The sequence below is a fragment of the Cyprinodon tularosa genome, unplaced genomic scaffold (assembly GCF_016077235.1).
Source record: "Cyprinodon tularosa strain WSP-4 unplaced genomic scaffold, ASM1607723v1 ctg41, whole genome shotgun sequence".
Taxonomy (NCBI): Eukaryota; Metazoa; Chordata; class Actinopteri; order Cyprinodontiformes; family Cyprinodontidae; genus Cyprinodon; species Cyprinodon tularosa.
This window is the reverse complement of record NW_024039130.1, coordinates 1,172,692-1,198,935: the sequence shown is the minus strand read 5'-3', so window position 1 is coordinate 1,198,935 and position 26,244 is coordinate 1,172,692. Positions and strand designations below refer to the sequence as shown.

At 36.7% G+C, this 26,244-nt stretch overlaps 1 protein-coding gene across 1 annotated transcript; it reads left to right on the top strand.

Annotated features, from left to right (window-relative positions):
- The first annotated feature begins 9,926 nt into the window (after positions 1-9,926).
- tmprss13a (transmembrane serine protease 13a) lies at positions 9,927-25,926 on the top strand. Its single transcript, XM_038298616.1, has 13 exons — positions 9,927-10,174; positions 13,746-13,920; positions 13,995-14,102; positions 15,645-15,812; positions 16,070-16,196; positions 16,535-16,633; positions 16,725-16,762; positions 18,914-19,076; positions 19,221-19,390; positions 23,717-23,815; positions 24,553-24,695; positions 25,187-25,339; positions 25,440-25,926. The coding sequence occupies exons 1-13, from the start codon at positions 10,157-10,159 to the stop codon at positions 25,452-25,454; spliced, it is 1,476 nt and encodes a 491-aa protein (XP_038154544.1). The 5' UTR covers positions 9,927-10,156; the 3' UTR covers positions 25,455-25,926.
- The last annotated feature ends 318 nt before the right edge of the window (positions 25,927-26,244 follow it).

Sequence of the window (26,244 nt, the reverse complement as noted above, 5' to 3'; positions counted from 1 at the left end):
AAACAACGTCATACCTACGGAACAAAAACTTTGATTGACTGAGCTGATAAAAATCAACTTCCCCGTTTAACTGAGTACAAGGCCCACCCTATTTACTGCTATTACAGACATTATGTGTCATCTGCCACTGGGTAAAAACTGCAGAAGATCACATATTAGTTCACCTTAATACAGTAAAAAGATCTCATTTTGAGTTATCTTTCATTCCATAGCATGTTTTTCTAAAAGCCATTTCGATTATATTACAAATTAGAAATCCTAATATGACCTCACCAAGCATATGAGTTTTCCAGGTCCCTTGGTGTTTAACAACACATACTGCCTGTGGTTTTGTTTTTAATTCAGACCCGTTTCTATTTATGGCTCTAAAACACATGTCTAGTAATGCACTGCTGTCCTCTAGTGGTGCTACATTGTATAAGGCATGACTTTTTTTGTAAAGATAATTTTTAAAGATGAACAATACACAGTGTATAACAATTTTGGTATTTTTATTTTCCCACATTATTGTTATAGTAAATGTTCCTTCTTTGATCAAAACTTCTGTGTAGAAATTTGAACAGGATTTTAATCATGTTTCTGTAAAAAAAAAAAAGAAAACACTGTCAAACAGAAATTAAAAGTAGGTATGTTTTATACAATCTAGTCAAAAGTCTAATTCAGAACAATACTGAAAAAGGCACTTTTTGTTCCTGTAAATGTTACCTCAGTTTTTATGTTAGGCTTACTGCAAACTGCCATGTAAGTGCCCTTATTTCAAAATGACACTTTTTATTTAATGTGCTGGAATTAATTTGTAACTCTATCCATCAAAAGGCAAGTCAATTTAATTTATCTTAGCAAATAGTATTAACAACACAATTAAATAGAATATCAACTTATATATTGGGAATAAATAATATGTGAATGATATATGAAGAGGATCCAGCAACGAGGAACTGTACAGGAGGTGTATATGGGGGACAGAACAAAGAATGGTCTAATTAGCTGATATGGAGCAGGTGTGGATGGAAGTGACTAGAAAGGAGCTCATTAAACGAGACTGGCACAAGGGGGCAACACAGAGTAACTCAAAAATTAACACTGCTTTAATAAAACACAAAATGGGAAAAAAAAAGATCAACAGAATATCTGAAAACTCAAAAAGAAACTTAAACAGAAGTCCACAAAGGGCTGACTCATGACATATTCTCCCCATACATACATGGGTTCTCTTTGGGTAATTCAGCTTCCTCCCACAGTCCATGTTCCAACATGACTGGTAGGTTAATTGGCTTCTCTGGAAAAATGTACTTGCAAAACACAAGTTCATATTTTGTTGATAGGAGAAATTTGGTAGTAAAATTTACCTGAGTTTGTTTGTTAAATTTACTCTTCTCAGTAAATAAAATCAACTTAGATTCTACTGTAATCAGTAAAATGTACAAAGAATTTCTATGGGGAAAAAGTTACCTAGCTTTTTCTAAGTAAATGGTACTCCTGTGCATCTCAAATTTTCCAGCCCATTTTTAACAACAAAACATATATTCTTAGTCAACACAGCAAGTATATCTGGCTAAATTTATTATTTATCTTATTTTGCAAATCATCAGCTATTAAATTGTATAACACAGCAAAGCCTGTTAATTTAGTTTTAAAATGTGCTGCATTTGTGGATTTAGCAGCAGACTAGTTATCATGGGCTGTGTCCATAAAGAATTTGGCATCTTATGGTTGATGTTGTCTGGTGGCAATACAGTATTTTTTTTTGTTTTTTTTGTTACTTAAACGGTTAGGTCCAAAATATACAACACTAAGCAGCAGCACTGAGCAGCAGCACTGAGCAGCAGCACTGAGCAGCAGCACTGAGCAGCAGCACTGAGCAGCAGCACTGAGCAGCAGCAGAGACAGACAATCTACAGGACAACTTGGCCAACAACAGGCAAGGCATTAGCCTCCACCGACGGGCTGGGCATCGGCCTTTACCACCAGGCCAGGCAGGAGCCTTCGCCACCAGGCCGGGCATTAGCCTCCACCACCAGGCCAAGCCAGGAGCCTCAGACACCAGGCCAGGTCAACCACCACCACCGAGCTAGGCATTAGCCTCCTCACCAGGCCGAGCCAGGAGCCTCCGACACCAGGCCAGGCCAACCACCACCACCAGGCTAGGCATTAGCCTCCACCACCAGGCCAAGCCAGGAGCCTCCAACACCAGGCCAGGCCAACCACCACCACCAGGCTAGGCATTAGCCTCCACCACCAGGCCAAGCCAGGAGCCTCCAACACCAGGCCAGGCCAACCACCACCACCAGGCTAGGCATTAGCCTCCACCACCAAACCAAGCCAGGAGCCTCCGACACCAGGCCAGGCCAACCACCACCACCAGGCTTGGCATTAGCCTCCACCACCAGGCCAAGCCAGGAGCCTCCGACACCAGGCCGGGCATTAGCCTCCACCACCAGGCCGAGCCAGGAGCCTCCGACAACAGGCCAGACCAACCACCACTAACAGGCTAGGCCCCCAGCCTCCACACCAAGCCAGCCTACCAGACCAAGCCCCAGCCTCCAACACCAGGCCAGCCACCACCACCAGGCCAGGACCCAGCCACCACCACCAGGCCAGGCCAACCACCACCACCAGGCTAGGCATTAGCCTCCACCACCAGGCCAAGCTAGGAGCCTCCAACACCAGGCCAGGCTAGGCCCCATCCTCCACGCCAGGCCAGCCACCACTACAAGAACGAGCCCCAGCCTCCAGGCCAGGCCCCAGCCTCCACTATCAGGTAACACCATACTACCTTGAAAAATGGGTCCCAAACAGCAAAGAAACACTGAGGAGGATTGGGTATCACTCACTCAGGTAAATGACCTGCTGAATCACCAGAAGGACATGTTTACAGCTTTATTACAGCAACAGCAGGACATTTTCAAAGACTTTGTTAAAGTTATAATGGATTCAACAAATTCAAGGATGGACATGATTACAAAAGAAATTCAGGAGTTGAAATTAAATATACAATTCACACAGAAAGATGTGGATGAGCTAAAGATCACTCAGGCAAAACAGTCTGATCATGGTAATTCAATCCAGACAGACATAATCAAGATATGTGAAAGCTTACAGGTAATTGTGGATAAACAAGAGTACCTGGAAGGTTTATCGAGAAGAAATAATGTGGTCATTGATGGGATACCTGAGACCCCGGGTGAATCTTGGGTAGAATCAGAGGAAAAAGTTAAAGAAATTCTAAAGCAGAAGTTGCAACTACAAAGGGAGATTGATATTGAACGAGCATACCGTATAGGAAAACCTGAACCAGATAGGGAAAGACCTAGATCCATTGTGGTAAAGTTTTTGCACTTCAAAGACAAAACTGCAGTAATGCAGAGAGCAAAAAATCTGAAAGGTACTAGAATATTCATCAATGAGGACTACACAGATGCTGTAAGGTTAAAAAGAAAGGAACTCATGCCAAAACTGAAAGCTGCACGTGAGAAGGGTGAAATAGCTTACCTCAGACACGACAAACTGATAATCCGACCTCGTACCAGCACCCCAAGATAGGATAAATAAACGGAAATATGCTTACAGGACTGCTTCTTAAAATATATGGCAATGACATCCCAACACAAGCGACTAAAAAGTGGACTAACTATTGCACATATAAATATAAACAGTCTAAGAAACAAAACAAATGATATAGCTGAATTGTTAGAAGAACATAAGCTAAAGATACTTGCTATTTCTGAGACTCATTTAGACTCCTCCTTTGAAGATAGTGAATTACATATAAAGGGTTACAACATTTATAGAAACGATAGAAATAAATATGGTGGTGGAGTAGCTTTTTACATTCAAGATCATTTACCTGTAAAAATGTGTACTGACATGATGAAATATAATATTGAAATATTATGGTTACAAGTTTATTTTCCTCACAGAAAGCCTATACTAGTAGGCTGCTGTTACAGACCTCCAAGTTCTAACAATGAATATCTTGACACAATCTGTGAAATGTTAGCTAATATGAATGTGAGTCTGGATGTCTATTTACTTGGAGATTTTAACATTGACTGGTTTGCTCATAACTGTCCACTGAAGAATAAGATACAAATTGGAGCTAATGCAGGTGGATTTGATCAAATTATGAATAAGCCAACAAGAATATGTGTAAAACAAGATGGTACTAAAACAGCTACATGTATTGATCACATTTTTACAAACTCTCCAGAAACAGTTAACAAGATATCATCGGTCCCAATTGGAAGCAGTGACCATAATCTGATTATAGTAGAAAAAAACAATAAGGTAGATAGGCAAGGACCTACAATAATTTTTAAGAGATCATATGCATCTTTCAATCCTTATTCTTTTGTTGACAATGTGAGAGAAATATGTTGGTCTAAAGTGTTGACTGAAAGAAATCCTGAGCTTGCACTGTCAAAGTTTGATGATTTATTTCTACCTGTGATTGAGAAACATGCACCTTTGAGAAGGTTTACCGTCAGAACATCGAAAACACCCTGGCTGGACAAAGAAATGAAAGAAGCTATGAAAATGAGAGAACAAATGAAAAAAACTGCAATTATAACTGGGAATAAGGAAGACTGGTGCCTCTATAGGAAAACAAGAAACGCTGTGACCAAGCTAAATAAAAAGAAAAAAAAGAATTATTATGAAGATAGAGTAAAGAAGGCGGGGAATGATTGCAAAAAAATGTGGAAGATAGTTAATGATTTGACAGGTAGGAAAAATAGAACGCATCCATTATTCCTTGAGACAAATGATGGCTTCATAACTGGATCTAGAGAAATTGCTAATTATTTAAATAATTATTTCATTAGTAAAATAGCAAAACTAAGAGAAAATATGCCTAACCTAAGTAATGAAATATCTCACTTATTAATAAGAAATGAAATAATGAAAGGGAAAAGGTCCAAGTTTAAATTAGAAATGGTTAACTTGCAGAGGGTAAAGGATTGCCTGAAAAAGTGCAAAGATAAACCACCGGGTGTTGATGAACTGGATGTCAGACTTCTCAAATTGGTTGCTGATGAAATCGCTCCTGTAATTACTCACATTATTAATTTAAGTTTTATGTCTTCAGTGTGTCCACAAGCCTGGAAAACAGCCAAAATAATCCCATTACAGAAAAATAAGAAACTGCCCTTTTCCAGCTCAAATAGTCGTCCGATAAGTCTACTACCTGTGTTAGGAAAAATAACAGAGACCATAGTATATGAACAAATTAATAATTATCTGTCGATTAATAACATAATTTGTCACTCTCAACATGCTTATAGAAAGGCTCATTCTACAGCAACAGCACTAATTAGTATGTCTGATGACTGGCTTAGGAGTATTGAAATGAAAGATATGGTGGGAGTTGTGTTTCTAGATTTTTCAGCTGCTTTTGATTTAATTGACCACGATCTGCTATTAGAAAAACTTTCCTGCTATGGTTTTGAACAATCTGCACTTACTTGGATTTACAGTTATTTAACTAACCGGTCACAAACGGTATATTTTAATGGTGCATTTTCTGAAAAACAAACTGTAACATGTGGTGTACCTCAAGGGAGCTGCCTGGGTCCTTTATTATTTTCAATATTTACTAATGACTTACCATACATACTCAAAAGAAGTAAAATAATTATGTATGCAGATGATTCCACTATATATACATCAGCAAGAACAAATAATGAATTAGAAATTATTATGAATAACGAACTAGTGGGAGTGGATAAATGGGTGAAAGCAAATAAGCTGGTATTGAATACAGCAAAAACTAACAGCATGATTGTGAGGTCAAATTACAACGTAAACAGTAATCATATATTGAATATTAATATCAATAACGTCTCGATAAGGAATGTGCATGAGTCCAAGCTTCTGGGAGTGACGGTGGATAACACGTTATTATGGAGAAAACATATTAATAACATGATTGCAAAGATGGGTAGAGGAATCACAGTCATAAGAAGACATGCAACCTTTATGTCCCCACATATTCTTAAAATGATAATCCAATCATTGATTTTTTCTCATATGGATTACTGCCCAGTCGTCTGGTCAAATGCCCCAGGAGAGATGCTAAATAAACTACAACATGTACAAAATAGAGCTGCCCGAATAATATTGAAGTGTGATTTAAGGACAAATATCATAACAATGCATAAAAAATTAAACTGGTTGTTGGTTAAAGACAGACTTTCATACTCATTGACTGTTATGATTAGAAACATATCTGTATTAAAAACACCTTATATGTTATTTACAAACCTTACTTTTAGTTCAGAAAATCACGAATACAGGACTAGGCATGCGACTGAAGGAAACTTTAGTTTGCCTAAAGTAAAGTCAAATGCCCTAAAAAGAACTGTTATGTATAGAGGTATGAAAGCATGGAATTTACTGCCGAATTACATTAAACTGATAACTGATTTAAGGAAATTTAAAAAATCATTGAAAGAACATTTATTAAATATAGAGGTAAAACATGATTAGGACTGTCTTCTTCACTTGCTGTGCTTTGTAGTTTGTTTTGATTAGTTTGGATTGTTTCTGTTTATGTATATGGGTATATATGTATATGTATATATGTATCTGTATATGTGTGTATGTATATATGTATATGTATAGATTATGGGAAATGTTGTTTTAATGTCCACATAATTTTATTTCATTTGTAATTTTTTTTATTTCATGTTTTGTTGTTGGACCCCAGGAAGAATAGCTGTAGCTTGCTACAGCTAATGGGGATCCTAAATAAACTAAACTAAACTAAACAAAGGTGAAATACAAGAAAAGGCTGTCTGGAGCAGTAAGGTTTATGCAATAATTTTCAACAGTTCAAGAAAATTAAACAATTTTTTAAAAAGAAATAATCTAAACCAATTTTTAATATTGGGGTTTTTCATTTTTAACCTGGAAGATTGATATCTTGCATATTATAAATTATAAATCAAAACTTGTCCTATAAAACAAAAATCAAACCAAAATGTTTTGTTTTTTTCAGTAATGATGTTTGAAAGAAACAACTGCAACAGCTTCATGGCATAACTTTATACATTAAGAGGCCAGTTCTATTGTTAAATCAGAGAAAATGCTTCCTGCTCTGGATCAGCTGAGTTACCTCACAAAGTTTGCTGGAATTTTGTCCCATTCCTCATGGCAGGAACTTGTGTAACAGACTCAGTTTGTTGCTTAGACACACCTTTTCAGTTCTCTGTTTTTTAGTAAGAACTTCCTTCCTGATAAGTGGCCTTTACACCGACGATGGTGCAGCATTTGATTCTCTGTTGATAAAAACTCTCTTTCACACGCAGGCAGCATGTTTATAAGGTCTTTTCCTATTTTTACTTTACACATTTCACACCATTAATTGTTCCTTTCTGGAACAAAGAGGCCACCTCTTTCCCGAGATGTGTAATCGCCGCTTATCCCAATCACATTCATGATTTCATGTACAGATGATTTATATAGCTGTGTGAAAAGCTTAAACTTAGACAAACTTTATTGTCATTTGTATACACAGAGTGAACACAAAACAAAATTTTGTTTTGTACAGTTCTCATGACATTTCCATTTCTTAAAGTGCAGCAGTGGTAAAATGTAAACATTTAGGGAGGAAAAAAACATGGAGCAAAAAAACGCATTGATCGGTTAGATGCAGTGACGTGAGTTAGAGTTTTTTTCATTATTCAACTGTCTGATGGCGGTGGGGAAGATGCCTTTTAGGAACCTGCTGGACTTAAATGGAATGCTGCGAGCCTCTTCCCAGAGGGCAGCTGGGAGAACAGTCCATGGTGGGGGTGTGAGAGGTCGTTGATGATGTTACGGCCTCGGGACACACAGCGCTGGGATGACATATCTTTAAAGGAGGGAAGAAAAGCCTCAATGACATTCCCTGCAGTTCTCACTACTCTCCTCACCTTCTTCCAGTCTGTGGTGCTGCAACCTGTAAACCAGGGCCGTGTGGCTGCAGGTGTTCTTTCCAACCAAGCAATCGCACACCAGACTCCAGTCATCTCATCAACTTAGTGCAATCTGAACATGATGACTTCATGAGATGAATGGAGTTTGGTTTGCTATTGCTTTGTAGGAAAGAAAACTTCCAGCCACATGGCACTTTCTGGAACCGGTTTGAGACCCCTGCAAAACCATACAGTGAGACAGCTGGCCAGAATGCTCTCTATGGTGCTTCTGTAGAAGGTCGTGAGGATGGATGGGGGCAGGTGGGCTCTCCTCATCTTAAGCAGGAAGTACAAGCACTTTTGTGCCCTTTTTACTAGTGAGCTGGTGTACACAGTTCCAGATGAGGGTGTCTCTGATTTGCAACCCCAGGAATTTGGTGTAGCTGACCACCTCTACAGCTAAGCTGTTCCTGAGCAGTGGAGCGTGGTTAGGCCGGTTCTTCCTGAAGTCCAAGATGATCTCTTTTGTTTTCTCCACATTCAGGATCAGGTTTTTGTCTCTGCACCAGCCCATCAGCTTCTCCACCTCCTCTCTGCAGTCCTAGGTGTTGTTACTGTCTATCTGATGAGGCTCAACACCGTGATGTTGTCTGCAAACTTCACGATGTGATTGGTGGTGAACCTGGGAACGCAGTCGTGTGTCATCAGAGTGAACAGCAGGGGGCTCAGGACGCAGCCCTAAGGGGAGCCTGTGCTTAGGGTGATTAAATCAGTGGTGTTCTGTCTGTGTTTTGACTGATTGAGGTCTGTTTGTGAGAAAGTCTAACAGCCAATTGCAGAGGGATGTATTGAAGCCCAGCTGTTCCAGTTTTCCTATCAAATGCTGTGGCACCATCATTTATTTGGGATATTATTCGGTTTGTCAGTTCCGCAAACCTCTTTTTGACATTTTTTTTTATTTCTTCTACATTTTCAATGTTATACAAAACAGCAATGTATTTAAGGTGTAACCTTAAAATAAACCGACAAGTGTGTTTCCATTTAACTATTGTTGTAAACCTCTATTTGAACATCTAAATTTAAAAAAATAAACTAAATGTTCATTACCCTAAATTTGATGTCTCCAGTTTGGTGAAGGCATCCCTGACATTCCAGTAATAAAACAGTTATACCAATAGCTCCCTTTCAAGAAGCTAAAAACTACGAATACATGACTGCAGAGAGAAAAAAAAAAATAATTTGCAGTGATTTGCTTTAAATTCAAAGACTACTTTATCTATAGAAAGATTTACCTCAGTAACTTAAGAACTATAGGTCAAGATTGGAATATAATTAAGAGACAAGTTGACATGTAGTGCTTAACAGCATAGATGCCTTTGACATCAGCTGAAAGTAAGAAATATACTAAAAAGGATAGAATTCCCAAAACCAGAATCTTCCCTTTCTTCAGAGCTTTGGTTGAAAGTGAGAAAATGTATTTTGTTTTTTATTTTTTTATGCTAATTCTGTTAACAAGGTTTGGTAAATAACTTTTCCAGTCAATGCCGAATGCAAATTGGAGTGTATATGTATTTGCATGCAAACAGAGTACAATAGATGTATTCAGATTATTTTAAAAGTTAGCGAACACTTTGATAAAGATTTGAATTCCATGTTAAAATCTTGTTGCTTAAAACTAAAATATTTATTATAAAGATTTTGGCTTTAACATCGAGACTGAGTATTTCTACAATTTCTGTGTTCTCTGGGTGAATGATCTATGACATGCCTTTTAGGTTAATCCACTGATTGCTGATCAAGCACATTCAATGCATGTTAGAAACTGACATTCAAGATTTTAAAGTTTTACAAAAAGTAAAATTAATACAATTGTGGTACTTTTCTGGAGGCTTGTTGGCATTTAAAGCTTTACCATATGAGTTGAAGTAATCTGAGCCATGAAGCAGAGTCACATTGTGAAACCAGCATTAACAAAACTGGTCTGGCAGGTAGAAAACTGGTGCTCTGGGCACTCCCACTTTTTTGAGCAGCAGAACAAATCTTTGACAGAGGCTGGAAGAGGGAGGTCTCATGGAGGTAGAGAAAAGTGCACTCCTTATAGTTAACACTTCACGTTGTTTACAATCAGACAAAAACTAGAAGAGAACTTTAATGTTTTATCACAATGCTCTGACCACTGCTCAGTGACAAAGTTAACCTGGTTTTGGAAAAGCTCCACCCACTCGTTCTCATCTACTCAGGTTGTTGCAGACGAAATTACAATGGCAAAGAATCATGGGGTAAGTGTTTACCTCAGTTTTTATCTTTGACTCAGTTTCGGGAACTCTTCTGATTAAATTCAAATTGTCGCTTTGAATAATGTCTGCGTTTCTTCTTTGTTTCCTGGATCTGAAACAGAGTCATTTATTGTCTGAAATTATGCTATGATTAGAATGATGAAGAATTGTGAATTAAGTATTGGCTGTAATTCAACAGGTTTTAATTCAACTGACAAACAGCAAACTTAAATAATGAAGGATTCCGTCTTAACATCTAGACTGGCTTAAATTGGTTAAATTCATAACATCTTAAATAAAAGCAAAAGATTATTTTTGTGTTCTAAAAAATATATATATTTTTTTGCGTTTGAAAATTAGATTTCTCATGTGATCTTCAGTGACTTACTAATTCATATAAAAAAAATCCTTCACTATTCAGCCCTGAAAGTCATATTATGTCTTATTTTTTTTATTTAATAACTCATTCAAACTGTGTAGGAATATCTTTAATTTAATGATGAGCAAAAAGAACACAAGGTTTTTCATATTATGAAAAATAAAATGTTGAACCCTGACTGCTATCAATATATTATTAATAGCTTCATATACATAATATTCTTTACAAACACAAAAGTAAAATAAGCTATGAAAATACAGATTTGCGTACATATATATATTTTTATTTTGTTTTATTATTTTACACAGACATTACATTGATAAAGAGTGCATATAAACCATGCAATATGATAAGTAAGCACTGCTCAGACCAAAACCCTAACAAGACAAAAGTCGGGTGTAACCTACAGTATCTTTGAAAAGGTTTTGAAACTTGAGTTGCATGCTGTGAAAACAGTCGTCTGAAATAACTTTCTCTGTGTTCTCTTTAGATTATTTAGTGCAAACCCTTCACTTATCTGACCCTCTTTGCTAATAGCAATAACAAGAACAAACAAAAATAAGAAATAGTTAGAAAAACTCATGTTTAATTGTAGGCCTAGGACTCTCACAATATAAGCACAGCTTTAAAACCATGTTTCTTCTAAAGTAGCACAACCAGATACTCTCTATCAGGAACGGAGAAATGACCCGTCAAAATCTTGTTTGGTCACATTTCTCTACGTGAGGTTAAAAGCACTTGATCACAGTAACTCAAACAGGTTCTGTAACATTACATATAGCTTTCAGGTATGTTTCTTTCCAGCCTGTCTTTGATTAACCTCCCCGGATTAAGGAAAATGTCAAGCAATAATGAAAGAATGCTTACTTTTACAGATGTAAGATACCTTAAGTAAGTTAATATTAAGAACTACAACTATAGTACCTAAAAAGAAGTGTTGGGCAACAACTTAGATTTTGTATGAAATTATATCAATGACATGTTTGTAGGTGTATTAATCTAATCTCCATGTACTATTTTTTACTCTGTTGTAGTAATCTGATGTATCTCGTAACATTTTAAACCCACATACACTAATTTTAAGCATTATATCATGAACAGGCAGTCAAAATGATGTAACTGTATGAGTTTCAAAATACTTATTGGAAAAGAATATTGAAAACAAAGAACAAACAGTTTGTTTTTCTTTCAGAAATGGGAAAAGTATCCAAACATTTAAAATTTTTATACTAGAGTAAGTTCTTTAGAGGAAAGAGAGAAATCTTTGAGTAGAAATAACCACATGAAGACCAAATGATGCAAGAAAAAGATGAGGATTAGGATTATGTTGCAGAGTTAGATATGGTAAGGAAAACAATTTTACATGTTTTCTATATCACACTGTGGCAGAATCCTACATGGGTCTGATTTTTCAAAACTGTATCCGCCTGCACCCATAGAGTTTAGACCCTAGACCTGACCCATTTCCGTCAATTATCCCCGTTTAAAACTGTGTGTGGCCTAGTGGGTTAGAGCAGTGCGCATGTGCTCTGAACGTTTGCAAATACCTGGTTCAGTACCCTTAACACTACACTACTCCCCAGGTGCCACACAATGGCAGTCAACTGCTCTCCAAGGGGAAGGGTTAAATGTAGAGAATGAATTTACCCATTGTGGGACAGTAAAGGGATTTACAAATCATAAAGTGAGACCCGACCCATGATCACAAAATGTGCACACAGCAGTTTATAATAACAGAGGCAGAAAAGAACATTGCCTCTCACTCACATCCAGAGCACACTGCACTCACAGATTAACAGCTGTAAATTGGCACAAGTAAGAAGGTTTGCCTCTTTGCTTAAAACAATACTGTTATTTGCATATTCTTTAATTTATTTTTCAAAATGTCGAGTTAATAGAAAAGAAAATATATATAAATGTCATTCATGCTATAACTCTATGATACCCGTATTTTGTTCATCTATGATAATAATATGTCTTTTTTTTCTACCTGTAGATGTACGTTTTATATAGGCACCTGCTTGATAACCGCAGGTAACTGACTCAGTGCAGGACTCTGCTCTGTCACATTATTTAGTACATAATCTGAAAATGAAAAGTTTAGAGATATACTATAGATCCACGAAGAAAAGGCCATCCACCTTAACTGATGGGCCGAGTAGGTAAAACATCAATTAGAGAAGCAGCTAAGAAGCTATGCTGACTGGAAGACTAACAATAGTCAAGAAAAGTCATAAAAAACTAACAGCTCTGCAGGGGCCATGGCAGGTTTCTCTTTTGTTTCCGCCCTTGATCATGTGGTGCTTCGATAAGGACTCGAGGCTTAGGCATAACTCCCAAAAAACTCCCCAAAAAGGGCACATTTGCTAGAAACTCTATACAGTCCATCTCAAAACTATTGTCAGAATTTTTGCTTAGTTAGGTAAAACTGAGGTTTAGCCGTTTAAAACTGTAAATGAAGGTAGTTCTACAAAGTATAAACACAGGGGCTTGAAAACACAAATTTAGATTTCTAAGAATTATATTATTTCCCTTTTCCTTGGCAATTGTTATGCTCTACATGGTCATGGTCAATCATACAAGATTTCAATAAAATTCTTGACCTGTGAGGTTGATTTGGAAAATTAAATGTACTCCTGTTCTCCTTTTCTTAATAACTTCCAGTTAAGTATAGGAATCTTTTCTAATGAAATTTGGCTCATACAGGTATCTTACTGCATATTCAACATAGCTAACAATAGCTAAACTTCAACTATTTATTGGGTGAAATAGGTTGTTTAAAGAATGAAATGCCAAATCATCATTGTGAATTTTTTTGAAGCACCTGTGAGAGTTTCTCCTCTGCAAAGCTCAATTTTAATATTCCATACATTCTTATCACCTTTTATTTGCATATTGACATCACACATTCTATCTTAAAAACAGAAATACTGATTAGGGCTTTTAGGAATTTCTGATATGTTTGAACGTTTCAACTAAGGAGAGATAAAAATGTGTGGCTGGTGAGAAAAAGGTTTTAGATCCGGTTACAAACGGAATCTAAAAGTGAGTGACAAGAGCAAGCTATTTTATGCTTATCACATATTAAACATCCACTCTTTTTATGAGGAAAAAAAATCGATAAAATTAACAAACACTTCTCATCAGATGCTGTTCTTTTTTATGGTTTATTTTCTCCTTTTTTTCCCTCCATAGGATTCCCCTCCTCCTCCCTACTACTCTGTTGATCTACACAATCAGCCACCCCACAAGTCATATGAAGGGGGTGTGTATGGCTCAAACCCGGGCCTGGCACTCCCAAACCATCCCCGTTACATCCCTCAGTACCCCCCAGCTGTAGCTGCTCCCCCTGTCTCTAAACCAAGTTCATGTGAGTGAAACTTGCAACAACTTTAAACCTTGAAAATCTGAATGTTTTATTATTGACTTGTATTTTCTTTACAGCACCTAAGAAAAAGCAGAACGGCTGTAATAGTAACACACAGGTATACAAGGCGGCAGCGGCAGCTGTTCTGGTGCTTGCTTTGCTGGGAGTTGCCATTTGGCTTGGAGGTAAAGTTTCTCTACATGCATATCAGTGAATGTAGTCATAAATAGTAGTTTCCTTTAATATGTCATTTCCAAACCCTTATGAAACATGACACAGCAGCCTAAAGTGTCCATGTGTTGGTTATTTCTTCCCTTTCTTTTTTGTTTGTATTGTTAGCAAACAACCATAAGGGTATTTTGACTGTGAGCTTAATTCCTGTGTTAAATAGTATTGCATGTTTTTTTTATGTATATGGTTTTGTTTAGAAACTTCCTGAAGTTCAGCCAATAAACTGTTCCAACATGGGGTAGAAGTGGCTGAAAAAGCTGCCATAATTTTTAGAAAGTTTTGTCAGCTGGAACACAGATGTGTCTTATTCAAAAGATGTTTCTTGTTTGACATAAATTCTGATACTTTCCAAAAGATTTAATTTGCTTGTAAGTACTTGGCTGATGCTGGCATGGTTACACTCAAATGATTCAGAGGAAGGCATTTACAGTAAAATAATTTTTAGTCATCCCACACAACAAGACCTGTCTGGGCACATTGCACAGAACACAACAAAGCAGGCAATGCAGTCTTTCTTTTACTTTGAACATGATTTTGAATAGCTCAATTGTTAGGGAACACCCAATTTGATCATCAAAATAAATTGCGCGACCTGTAACACAAACAAAAATAGAAAAATAACAGTAATAATAGTTGAACTTTATTGATCTCACATTGGAGAAATTTACCTCTGCATTTGATCCATCCTCTTAGGGAGCAGTGGGCTGCCATCGCGGGGTGCCCGGGGTGCAGTGTTGGGTTGAGGGTCTTGCTCAGAGAGTGAGAGTGGCAGTTTGTGGGAGTGGGGCTCAAACTCAGAATCTCAGGATTCCAAGTTCCATGCCCTGACCACTAGGCCGTCACTCCCCAATAGGCTGTGATCTCTGAAAACTACATGGTACATGTAAGTCACCTAAAGCCAGGCATGTAAAATCTTAACAGCAAATAAACCAAAATGTTCCAAAGTTCTGTCCAGTCAGGAACTATAATATTGTTATTTAAAAATGCCTTATTTTCTTTATAAGACTGATTATCAATAATTACTAAGATAAATCAACATGTTTATCAAAATTTGGGGAAAAAAGAATATTAACATTAATATTCATCAATGGATAAACCATCAATGATTTTTTTGATGGAATAATTACAAATGTACTAGCCAGTGACTGGAAGGAGAGAGTTACAGTACACACAAATTTTTTATTTTTTTTATTTCAAATGCATTTTGATTAGAATTTTTAATTTACTTATATTTGAAAAAACACTGCACAGTACATTATTTTATTTTGTGTATTTTTATTTAGCTCTGTTATTTTTTTAATACAATTTAAAGTTCCACATTTGTGTGACCACTTTTGCTGTAATGTTGCTTTAACACTAGAATTGCCCCATTGTGGGACAATAAAGGGATTTTCTATTCTATTCTATTCTATTCTATTCTATTCTATTCTATTCTATTCTATTCTATTCTAATGTTTTTTTAATACCATTTATAACCATTTCTATCTGTTCTCCAGTTCATTATGGTACCAGGACATTACCAGACACAGAGTATGCTGGTGATGAGGAAAAATATGATCCTGATGAAAACGAGGTTTTACCTGAGCAGGACACCTGCTCCAACAACACTGTCCAGTGTGATGCGGTAACTGACTGCACACAGGGCTCTGATGAAACAAACTGTGGTGAGTTTGGCCAGTGCATATCAGACTTTTCCAGCTACACCATAATTAAAAAAGACTGTTAAATGCAGATTTTTTTAATAGACTGAAATGATTACTTAAAAACTGTGAGCCATGCATAGCTGCTCAAAAAAAAGAGGTGTGCATGTGGTCAGGGCTCTTAAGGAATGTATTCATTACTGTAAATATATGTAAAATAACTCATCTGTCCAAAAACTAGTACTTCATAACCATTTAGTGTCCCTTTATGTCTTGTCTAGTGCGATTTGGTGAAGACAATAGCCTCGAGGTCAAAATAGCTCAAGAGGGACGCTTCCTGCCAGTGTGTCACAGTGGCTGGAACACAAATATTGCTGACCATGTCTGCTCACAACTTGGATTCAGGAAGTAAACAATTAAACCAATTAAACCAGCTATCAATTATATAAATCACAATACAATGAGTAAAAACATTTTAAATCTTTTTTGTTTATCCAGTATTATAGGTTTTTAATGAATATATGATTTTCATACTTTAGACTACCACAGACCTCTGTCTAATTTAACCCCCATACTACTTCCTGTTTTGACTTGAAATGATGTCTTTACAAAATGTCTATTGTGTCTTAATTTGTCACAACCCTAATTTGTTTCCAAACTCAATCAGGAATTAATTTGATTAAACTTCTACTATGTTGGGTTGTTTGCTTTTTCATTCTCTTAATAACCTGACACTCTTTGTTTAGGTCTTATTCGAGTGGAGAAATTGATTACAAGAACTCTATTGGGTTAAACCTGTCCGGCAAATCTTCATCTCCTCTTATTCAGGCTCACTTAAACACAAGGTAAAATAGCTTTATTTTGTCATGTGGGATATTGTTACTTTAAAGAGTGTCCCTATGTTAATTGGCATGTGTTTCTTGTTGTATTATGAAGCTATTCCTGTCCAAAGACTGTCTCCCTGCAGTGTGTGGGTAAGAAGCCTCCATCTGTTTCAACACTCATACAACACCTTTCATTTTTCTCTTTCATTTCATACTTGACTCATAAGATCTTACATTTTGCAGCCCAATAGTTGTTAAATCAGATTAATAAATGGAATCTCTTTCAGTAGGACTCCGCAGGCTTATAATAATTAATACTGAAAAACAACATTTCTTGTGTAGGCATGTATTAATGCTTATCTTTAACTTGGCTGCTTTCCCCCAGTTTATTTAACCAACTGGTAAGCTTACACCTACTTTACTGCTTTTATTTATACTGTTGTAGACGCCTGCAACCACCTGTTAAGTTTAAAACATTTTATAAGGAAATTTTATCAGCATCTCTTCCCACATGGTGTTTCAGTGTATTAATGTTAGACATCAATACTGTAGATATAAAACATTCAAACTGAGTAAAAATTTGTGCTATGATGGTGAAATGACCAGAATGCATGCCATAGCTTTGGGATAAAGGCAATCTATGCACTAGTATGATTTGCACACAATTCTCAATGATCCGTCAACCAGGGCACATCTTGTATCCACCTTAACATGATGCTGAGAGTTAATGAACCCAATTTTAATCCTTTTATCTAAACTCCACAGAAGTTTAGATTCTTAAGATCTAAATGTTGTTTTACATATAGGAAAACGTGAATAACTCATTGCCAAAATTGTTTTTATCTCTTCTACCTGGGTTATTACTTTAGTATGAATTTTCTTATTGGTCCCATTTTGGTGGAAAACACATTATTTTTCCCAAATAAAGACAACTGGAAAATGGTTATTTTTATGATAAAAGAAATATGTTTGATGAAAAAGCCCTTTGGATTATATCTCAAGTAGTAAATGTTGAAAAGCAGAGTGTATTTTGAACAGATAGGCAGTTTGTCACGGTTCAACATACAAAGAAAATTAGGAAAAAACATGCTTGTGCTTAACTGCAAAGGTCAATCAGTCAAGCACTGAGAGAGTCCTTCTTGAAGCATGAAAAGAACATGCAAAAAATATATGTTTAAAGGGCATCAGTACTAATAATTGCCCCACAGTGAATCCAGTACCCAACCAAAATGTGGAAAATCCTTAATCCTTAAAATCCCTACATAAACATTGTAGCTGTGAGCCTGCTGACTGTTTAGGAGTACACCAAGTAAAACATCAAGCAGGTACTTTAGCAAGGAAAACAAAGGTAGGCTAATCATTTAACCATACTGTTAATATCAAAGCTATCATTAAGCTACTTAGAAAGAGGACCACTAGTTAACCAGAGGTCACAGTGCAGAAATTGAGGGCAGGCATAGAAGTGTACAAAATGATGGTGCAGAGGAGTGGGTAGAGACTATGGTGCTGGGGCTGGAGGTGCTCTCTAGTTGGGTCTATAGGAGACTCTTGAAGATAAAGCAGCTGAGCGCTACCTATTTCAGTTGCACCGAGTGGGTTGTTCTGCAAACGTGGAATGTAACATGAAGTTTTTGGCTTGTCATGTTGAGCCTGGTGTAGACACTGCTCTTCAATAATGCATTGAAGACTGTGGAAGCAAGCTTTTGCAAGAGGATTCAACTGGAAATGAGCTGTTCCAATAACTACTTCATATTGTTAACAGGTCACTTACATTTAATGCAGGCAGCTAAGGGTAGCCAATGGAGCTCAGTGAATGGTACACTATTACAAGTACACAAAAAATCCATCCATCCATCCATCCATCCATCCATCCATCCATCCATCCATCCATCCATCCATCCATCCATCCATCCATCCATCCATCCATCCATCCATCCATCCATCCATCCATCCATCCATCCATCATGCATATCCCAGCTGGGTTCGCAAGAGATGCTCTTGCCTATATCCAGCTGTCAATGGGCCAGTCCATCGCAGGGCAACACAGACAAACAGGACAAACAACAATTCATGCACACACTCACACCTAAGGAGAATTTAGAGAATCAACCTAACAGTCATGTTTTTGGACTGTGGGAAGAATCTGGAGTACCCGAAGAAAACCCACGCATCCACAGGGAGAACATTAAACCTTACACAAAAAAATGCTAATGAGATGCACAAATTACAATTCCTTTTCTTTATCTTTCTAGAAGTATACATCTAAAAATAATTGTCTCTATGTACCATTCTCTTCCATAGATTGTGGTAAACAGCCATCTACGTCTCGAATCATAGGGGGCACTATAGCTAAATCGGGTCAGTGGCCATGGCAGGTGTCTCTTCAATTCAGAGGGTCCCATGTCTGTGGTGGAGTCCTAATCTCGCCAGATTTTGTGCTGAGTGCTGCTCATTGTTTCCCCACGTGAGTGAGTGATAATTCTTATCATATGTTTTTCCATGCAGTAAGTTTCTATCATAGAATATTAAAATTAATACTGTAGAAATTTTTGTTTGTCGTCTGAATATGTGAATGAACTGACTTTTGTATATATATATATGGCCACAGTGAGCTCCTCGCTACTGAGCAATGGAAAGTGTATGCTGGAATTATATCTCTGAATGCACTATCCAGCCCCTACCTGGTTCAAAAGATCATACTCAACAAAAACTACAACCAAAAGACCAATGACCAAGATGTTGCTCTACTGAAACTCACATCTCCAGTTAGTTTTAATGGTAAGTATAATTTTTATATAATCATACTTCACTTTTTTACAAAGGTAACCTTAGCTTTGTAGTGTGCATTGCATTAAATGTATACCAGTATAGTATACCAACTCAAAGTAGTGCATTACTGTGAAGGGGGGAGGACAAGATTGCATGGTTTTCACAAACTGAAATTTTCTTGTGCAGCATAATAGCATTTTCTTTTTTCCAGGATGAATTGTATTTTGTTGCATCCATCTTGTCATTAACTGTGACAAGCTAGCCTATCCATATTAAGGCTTATACAAACTTTATTGTCATGTTGTATACACATAGTGTATATAATGTCAAATTGGGAGGAAAAAAAATGGTGCAAAAACATTGATATGGTCAGTTTGATGCAGAGACTGTGACATGATTTGCAGTTTTTATTAACATTCAGCTTTTTGTCCAGCTTTTTTTGTTGTTGTTTGTTTTTTCAGTTTTTCAGTTTTTTTTTCTTCCAACATTCAGCTGTCTGATGGCAGTGGGGAAGAAGCTGTTTTGGAATATGCTGGACCTGCATTGAATGCTGCAAAGCTTGTTCCCAGAGGGCAGCAGGGAGAACAGTCCATGGTGGGGGTGGGAGGGGTTATTGATATAGTTATTGAAGAAATTTATTTGCACAGTTCGTTGCAACCATACTTTTATGGTAGGGACAGTGTTTTCAGGGTTAGTTATATTCTAAATTATCTACCAGGTATAGCTTAAACCAGTATACTGTGTATAGCCTAAACGTTCTTGGGACCCACTTTTAGATGTTTTCAACATCTTTTCAATGTCTATTATTGGACTAAAGTAGTACAAAATCAGACAGCTCAACAAATATTTCTGGAATAAATTTAGACTATGACAGACCGACAAAATTCAGCCTTAAAACTAATGTCTAAATGACGTCTGGTGTTTGGGGGCTCTGCTGCAGCATAGTCATGGGTGAAGTACCACTGGCTCTGATAGCGGATGTTTTGTTTTTTTTGGCAAAATGTTAATTTGATTTGTGTTTATCTGACTGTGTTAATCATTATTCCCACACAAAATGAAAATTTTACAATTTATAATTATCTAGAGACTATTAATAACTGAAGGCGAAATGCAGGTCTAGGCGAGCTGTGTTGTAATGTCAAGATTATGCTCCTGTTCTAATTGACATACTTTATGTGTTCTTGTCAAGATTTTTCTAGATGAGAACACGAAACTCTTATCTCGGCTTAAATTGTATATTAAATCTGGGGCACACATCAGAACTGCAACACTTATCTTGCATTACTTATTGGGGAAAAAAGCAACCGTCTGATGGGATTCAATTACCTTCTAGAGGGAGGCAGTACATTGTGTTACTGGTGTTGGGAAATTTTATCAGCATATTCTGAATATATTACAAACTACAGTAGAACAGGGGGATATAGTTAAGTAATATGTCATTCAAATCAAGGGTAAATCCAAATATTTATCTTTAGTTAAATGATTATAACTGACATTTTGCTCAATTACAAGATGTTATTCACCACTTACCTTTGTGGCTGGACATTTTCAATCAGCTGTTAAAATTCAAGCAGACTTCACCATAATTCAAGCAGAGGCACGGAAACCATTAGTCTCTGTCTATTCAAGTTGTTAACTGAAAGAGGTAGACTCTCCTTTTTTAGACACCCGGTCATTGCTGTGTAAATAATCACTGACTAACACAACTGAAACAGATGGGGTTCTTTATTTATTAAACCTAACAATCCCTATCATGGTATTATTATCTCGAATAAATTATGCAAAGACTATATACTACTTGAAATATAAAACAATACATAAAAGAATCAGTAAACATAGAAGCATTTAAATATTTTCTTGAGTCTGATAATGTTCAGTCTGAGGGATGTACATCAGATTAACAGTAGAAATGATATACTGTAGAGCAAACAGATGTGTGACAATGGTGTAACAGTGTAGATGTGTAACAGTCAAATAAATCAATTTTCGCTTAATCCAATAATGAACATTTACCACTAAACACAATGTTTTGATGTGGCAACATTGATATGTTTATGAAAATGAGTGATGATGTGGGAAATGCAGCACTTTTGTTGCCATGACAACAATAGCTTAGCGGCGAACACATATAATGACAGCTAGCAACAGCTAGTCAACAGGCCAACCGAATTGCATCTAATTACTAATTTTACTTGCCTAGGCAAGATACCTATTAAATGATAAAGATCCTTAGCTCGTTGTGGTCTCAAGGGAGGAGAAGTGGATGGATTCTGGTCTGTTTCCATTATGAGCATGTGCTTCGGGGACTGTCGCTACCCGATCCGCACGATCTGTACCGCTGGCTTATTTGCACATGTGAAAGCAGATATTCATCCAGGTCGCCATAGATAATGTAATTATGGTACTAAAAATTATTATTTCTATCCTTAAATAACTAAAGAATGCTAATACACATCATTAAAAAATGTTTTATGACTTTCCTCCAAAAATTTCATGCTTTTTACATTTTCTTCATTAAACTGCTTGTCTGACATGACCGGACATGCTCAGAGTAGTCCAGCAAAATATAATCAAATTATGTTTATCTGCATTTAAGTTGTTTTTTTCTTTAGATCTCGTAGCATATACTATAAGGTTAACACAAATTTAAAATAATAAAACTCAAAAAGACTGGATTTTTGTTTAAATCTAAAGCTGAAAAAGTTAGCTCCCAGAAGTAGCATAGGATCCCTTTTCCGGTACAAATGGGCACAGATGAGTGATAAAACAGAAAGTAATTTAATGCATTTATTTTCTCAGGAAATACATTATTTACCTTTAACACAATGTAGTTTAGCATGCTTACTATGTTTGGTGAGGGAAAAACTTAGTTTAGCTCTTTTTTTAAGTAAAATCAAGGGCGACCCGGATGTATATCTGCTTGTGCAAATGTACGGATCGTGCTACAGGTACAGATTGGGTAGATAGAGGGACAGCTTTACTCCAGCAGTCCTGGCTCTTATGTCCGTCTTGGTCACTGTGAGAAACTGAGTCAGTCCATGGGCTTCAGTAGCATTGCTGTGCTGGGTTTGCAGCTCAGAGCTTTTTCGACAGGGGCGGAGCTAGATGGGGGGCCAGGGATGGCCATGGCCACGCTTAGTCAATCATTGGCCACCCCTGTGGCCACCCCTACCATTTATTTCCCTCGAATACAGATGGTGGCAAGAGTAATAATCTCAAGTGGAATATTCAAAACATTTTAATTTTTCATATATAAACAATTACTTGACAACAAAAACACTGTGGTTACTTGTGCACATCAATTTACTAACATTAAAAATGATAAGTACAGAATTCAAGCAGAAATAGATTTTGTGTTTTATGGGGTAAAGAGAAAATGATATGTCTCTGCAAGTCGTCTAGGAGTCTTTAGTGAAATAGATAAATAACTATTTTAATAAAAATGTGTTAAATAATCAATTTATGTAGATATTAGTACATGTCAATATTAATTTTATGCAGATTGATTATTGATAAAAGTAGGTAAGTAATGACAATGGAAACGATATCCACCCAAAGCTCAAACCTGAAAGAATTTTATCCACTATACCTTTCATTTAGAAAGCACAGATGTTTGAATATATTCCTCCATTTGTTAGCAAAGGCAGTGGGAAAGTATAGTTTGTTTTTATTTAGAAAATATGGATGTTTTGCTTCTTGTTTTCTGTTGGAACAGTCTAGATTGACCGTGAGGTTTTGGTGCCTATCTACTTTTGTCCACCCCTCAATGTACATTGGTAATTGCCTGGCCACCCTTGTAAAAAATTTCTGGCTATGCCTCTGTTTTTCAGAGAAAGATGCAGTCCTTTTTGACTGCAAAAATTGACTACGGATGCAGAAATTGCACCTTGTTTAATGTGATGTCCAGCTGGATGGTTGGGTCTCTCCCGTGCCTCCAGACCCAAGTCCATAAGGAAGAGAGATTAAGGGTTTTCTCTGAATGTAAAGAAGCCGCAGGGGCATGATTCAGGATGTGATGTCATGGGAACGGGTGGCGTCAAAACACTGCTGTAATTGGATACCCTCAATGAAGATGCTTCTGATTCAAAACGTATCTGTAACACTGGCAAAACCAAAAAAAAAAAAAAAACACACACAAAAAACCCCCCCACATAAACAGGACCATAGCTTCATTGGACATGTTTTCTCTATGTTGGTAAACCACAGCTTTTAATTGCTCGATCCAGAATCACTGATAATTTGATAAAATGTAACTAAGCCTGTTTTTTTTTTTGTCTTTCAGAAAGAAACGTATACATTCACTAAAGTAAAAGAAAATACATTTGTGTTTTCCAGATAATGTTCAGCCAGCTTGCCTTCCACTGGTTGGTCAGGACTTTCCACAGGGAACCAGTTGCTGGACTTCTGGTTTTGGCACTACAGAGGCAGGATCAGGTAAAAAAAAAAAAAAAAGAGAAAAAAGAAAATGAAGTGGGTTGTATTATTAAAAGGTGAGAATGGTTTACTAAATGTCAAATAGTTTTGCATGTATCTTGTAAAACCACAGGTTTATCAGCCCATGAGCTAAAAACATTGCATATGATTTTTCAGTTTTACTGAAAGCTTTAAAAGTTTTGCTCTGGCAATTAGACTGTTAATTTAATCCAGAATAAATGCTCTAACATGAACTAAGAAAAGACCACAGCACTAATTCATGTTTTTGTCCATATATTTAGGAACTATAAATAAGGAAGCTCCATGTTTACTAACCATCATGCAGGAAGTTGAAACATTGCTATAAAACAGCATTACAGCAGAATCAAATGTAGAGACAAATTAATTGAGAATGCAGTCAAACCAGAAAAAAAACAATTGTTTTGCACTGTCATGGTAGTCAATGCAGCTATTATTAGTCAAACAATAGCAAGGTAAGGCCTTTGAAAATAAGGTCAACGTCTCTAAAGAAACATGAGGAAACTGTCACTAGCTTGTACAGTACCTTCATAATTAAATAATTATACAATAACACACAAAAGAAAAAGTGGTACTATCTAATTAGATTAATCTAATAATGTAATGTGAATAAGGAATAAATGGTTCCTACACCATGATACTGAATCTAAATGTAAGGTATAAACTATGCATAGCCATTTTTTACACTCCTCAGTCACCCTCTTTGTCTCCAATGAAAGCTACTGCCTCCAAGGATTTGATGGAAGTGACTGTGGACATCATAGACACAAGGGTGTGTAACTCCATATCAGTATATGGAGGTGCAGTGACCAGAAACATGATCTGTGCTGGGAAATTGGAGGGAGGCAAAGATTCCTGCCAGGTATTTTCTAAACCAACCATTAACTCAGTAAATTCATTTAAGATACTGTGATATCATTGAATACTATAGCTGATTGTTTCATGTAGACAGAGTGCCAAAATGCAATTCGATCAAAGCTTATCTGCTATAAAGTACAGCATTAAGAAAATTATTTAAGATCAGGTGTAATGCTGGGCCTTCTTAGAGAAATAATACAACAATGACATTAATAAAACAAAAAATGACAAGCTTTGTATTTACTGTGTTTGTTTAAAAAAAACTGTAAATTGATGCAGAAATGTGTGTAAATTATTGCACTTTAATTAACTTGATTGGAATTATTGCATCAGTACGTTTAGTGCAGGTTCATGCAGGTTCCTATTGTGAAACAGAGTGCAGTGAAAGAAAATAATGAAACAGATTACAATACTTTGTGAATTTCCCTGTTTACTTGAATATATTTAAAATCAATTAAAAGTTGTTGCTCACTGACAATAATGCATTCTATTTAGGGTGACAGCGGGGGACCTCTGGTCTGTCAGGCTGACAAACGTTGGTACCTAGTAGGGCTCACAAGCTGGGGAGTGGGCTGTGGTGAAAAAAACAAGCCAGGTGTTTACACACGAGTCAGCAGTGTTCTCCCCTGGATCTATAGCAAAATGCAGGTAAGACTAAAGAAAAGAAAAAATAATAATATATATGGTCAATTTTATATGTCTAGCCTACACTGGTTTTTACAGTTGGATTTGTTTTTATTTCTCACAGCAAGAAAAACCTTGATGTACCTCCATCTTCAACTCTTTCTAATGAAGTCTGAACTACATGCTCCTCTTTGACAAAGAAATTGCTCACACATCAAAACAGCCTAATAAGAAGGAACTCCAGACTGATAAAGAGACTCACAAAAGTTTGAATGTTGGCTTAGCAGAAGTCCAGAAGGATAAAAAAAATTATATTTTTTTATATTTAGGTTTGTGTTTTTGATCATGGGTGTTTCATTCTTATAATAATCAGGCTTTAAAAAGGCCTCACCCTCCTCTATTGAATTTGTTTTAATGACATTTATACTGTGATCCCTTTGATTAAAGATATACTTTACAAATAATGAAGGAATATACATATATATATATGAAAAAACTGTGCAAAGGTGTGTTCTTTTTTGGGCTTCATCTGTTTATTGTTGTCTGTTTACCACATAGAAATGCAACACTTTGTTCTTAGTTTCTTCCAAAATTAAACATTAACACATGTATTTGGAATTTTGTTTTGTGGATTTTGTTTCACCATTGCCCCTGTGATTCTTTCCATCAATTTTCTGTCACGCTTTATCCCTGCTGGGGTCGAGAGGGGTGCTGGTGCCTATCTCCAGCTGACTACAGGCGAAGGTGGGATACACCCTGTACAGGTTCCCAGTCCATCGCAAGGAAACACAGAGAAGAATGGAACAAACAAGCTTTCACAGATACACACACTCAATTAAGGAGAATTTAGAGAAGCCAATTAACCTAACAGTCATGTTTTATGACTGTGAGATGAAGCCGGAGTACCCGGAGAGAACCCATGCATGCTC

What these genes read in the sequence shown, in the direction of transcription:
- tmprss13a (XM_038298616.1), top strand. An exon ending in CTCTGATGAAACAAACTGTG is followed by an intron (nt 15,813 to 16,069) that starts GTGAGTTTGGCC and finishes TGTCTTGTCTAG; the next exon opens with TGCGATTTGGTGAAGACAAT. An exon ending in TGTCTCCCTGCAGTGTGTGG is followed by an intron (nt 16,763 to 18,913) that starts GTAAGAAGCCTC and finishes TCTCTTCCATAG; the next exon opens with ATTGTGGTAAACAGCCATCT.